Consider the following 644-nt stretch of genomic DNA (forward strand, 5'->3'; position numbering starts at 1 on the left):
CAAAACGCGAAGCTTCCATCAGGAACAAACCCAGACGCCCCCTCCCCCCTCGACTCCTCCGGGGCACCCTCGCGGGTTTGAGAGCGCAGCAACAGATACTCCCGAGCAGGCAGGCGGCACTCCAGGAATGTTTTCACCAGGAGGGGTCTCCCCGCCGCCTACAGGGAACCCCGACGCCAAGGAGCGCCTCGACAAGCCAACCCCGACTCCAGCACCCCGGGGGGAGAGCGGGCTCGGCACACAAAGCGCCCCTACCCCACCCTCACAGCGCGGACACACACACCACACACACACACCCGGCCACGAGGGGGAAGCCCGAGGGGGAAAACCCTGCATTCCACGCGGTTCGTCTCCGGAGAGGGGCCGCGAAGAGGCTGGGGGCCCCGCCGGCCCAGGGAGCCGATGGGGTGCCGCAGCGTAGCCCCGGCCTCCGCGCAGAGCTAGCGGCGGGCGGTTCGCACGAAGGAAGGAATCCCCGAGCTTCGCCCACGGGGGGTCCTCCTCAAGCCGGACTCCCACCCCCGCCAAGACCCTCGAAGAAACGCAAACAATGAGAAGCCGCCTCCCCCCGCCATCCCCGCCCCGACAGCGGCCGGGGGCGGCGGCGCCATCTCCCCTCACACCCCCGCGGATACACACACCCG

General features: G+C 69.9%; 1 protein-coding gene across 1 annotated transcript in view; it reads left to right on the plus strand.

The window, feature by feature from the left end:
* Positions 1-601, plus strand: part of LOC104998105 (uncharacterized protein DKFZp434B061-like) — a 4,083-nt gene extending 3,482 nt beyond the window's left edge. The window contains exon 3 of the mRNA XM_010853127.1: positions 1-601. Coding sequence (XP_010851429.1) covers positions 1-554 — 554 coding nt within the window. The 3' untranslated portion in view covers positions 555-601.
* Positions 602-644: the final 43 nt, after the last annotated feature.

This window comes from Bison bison, unplaced genomic scaffold (genome assembly GCF_000754665.1).
Source record: "Bison bison bison isolate TAMUID 2011002044 unplaced genomic scaffold, Bison_UMD1.0 scf7180017864322, whole genome shotgun sequence".
In the NCBI taxonomy this organism is placed as follows: Eukaryota; Metazoa; Chordata; class Mammalia; order Artiodactyla; family Bovidae; genus Bison; species Bison bison.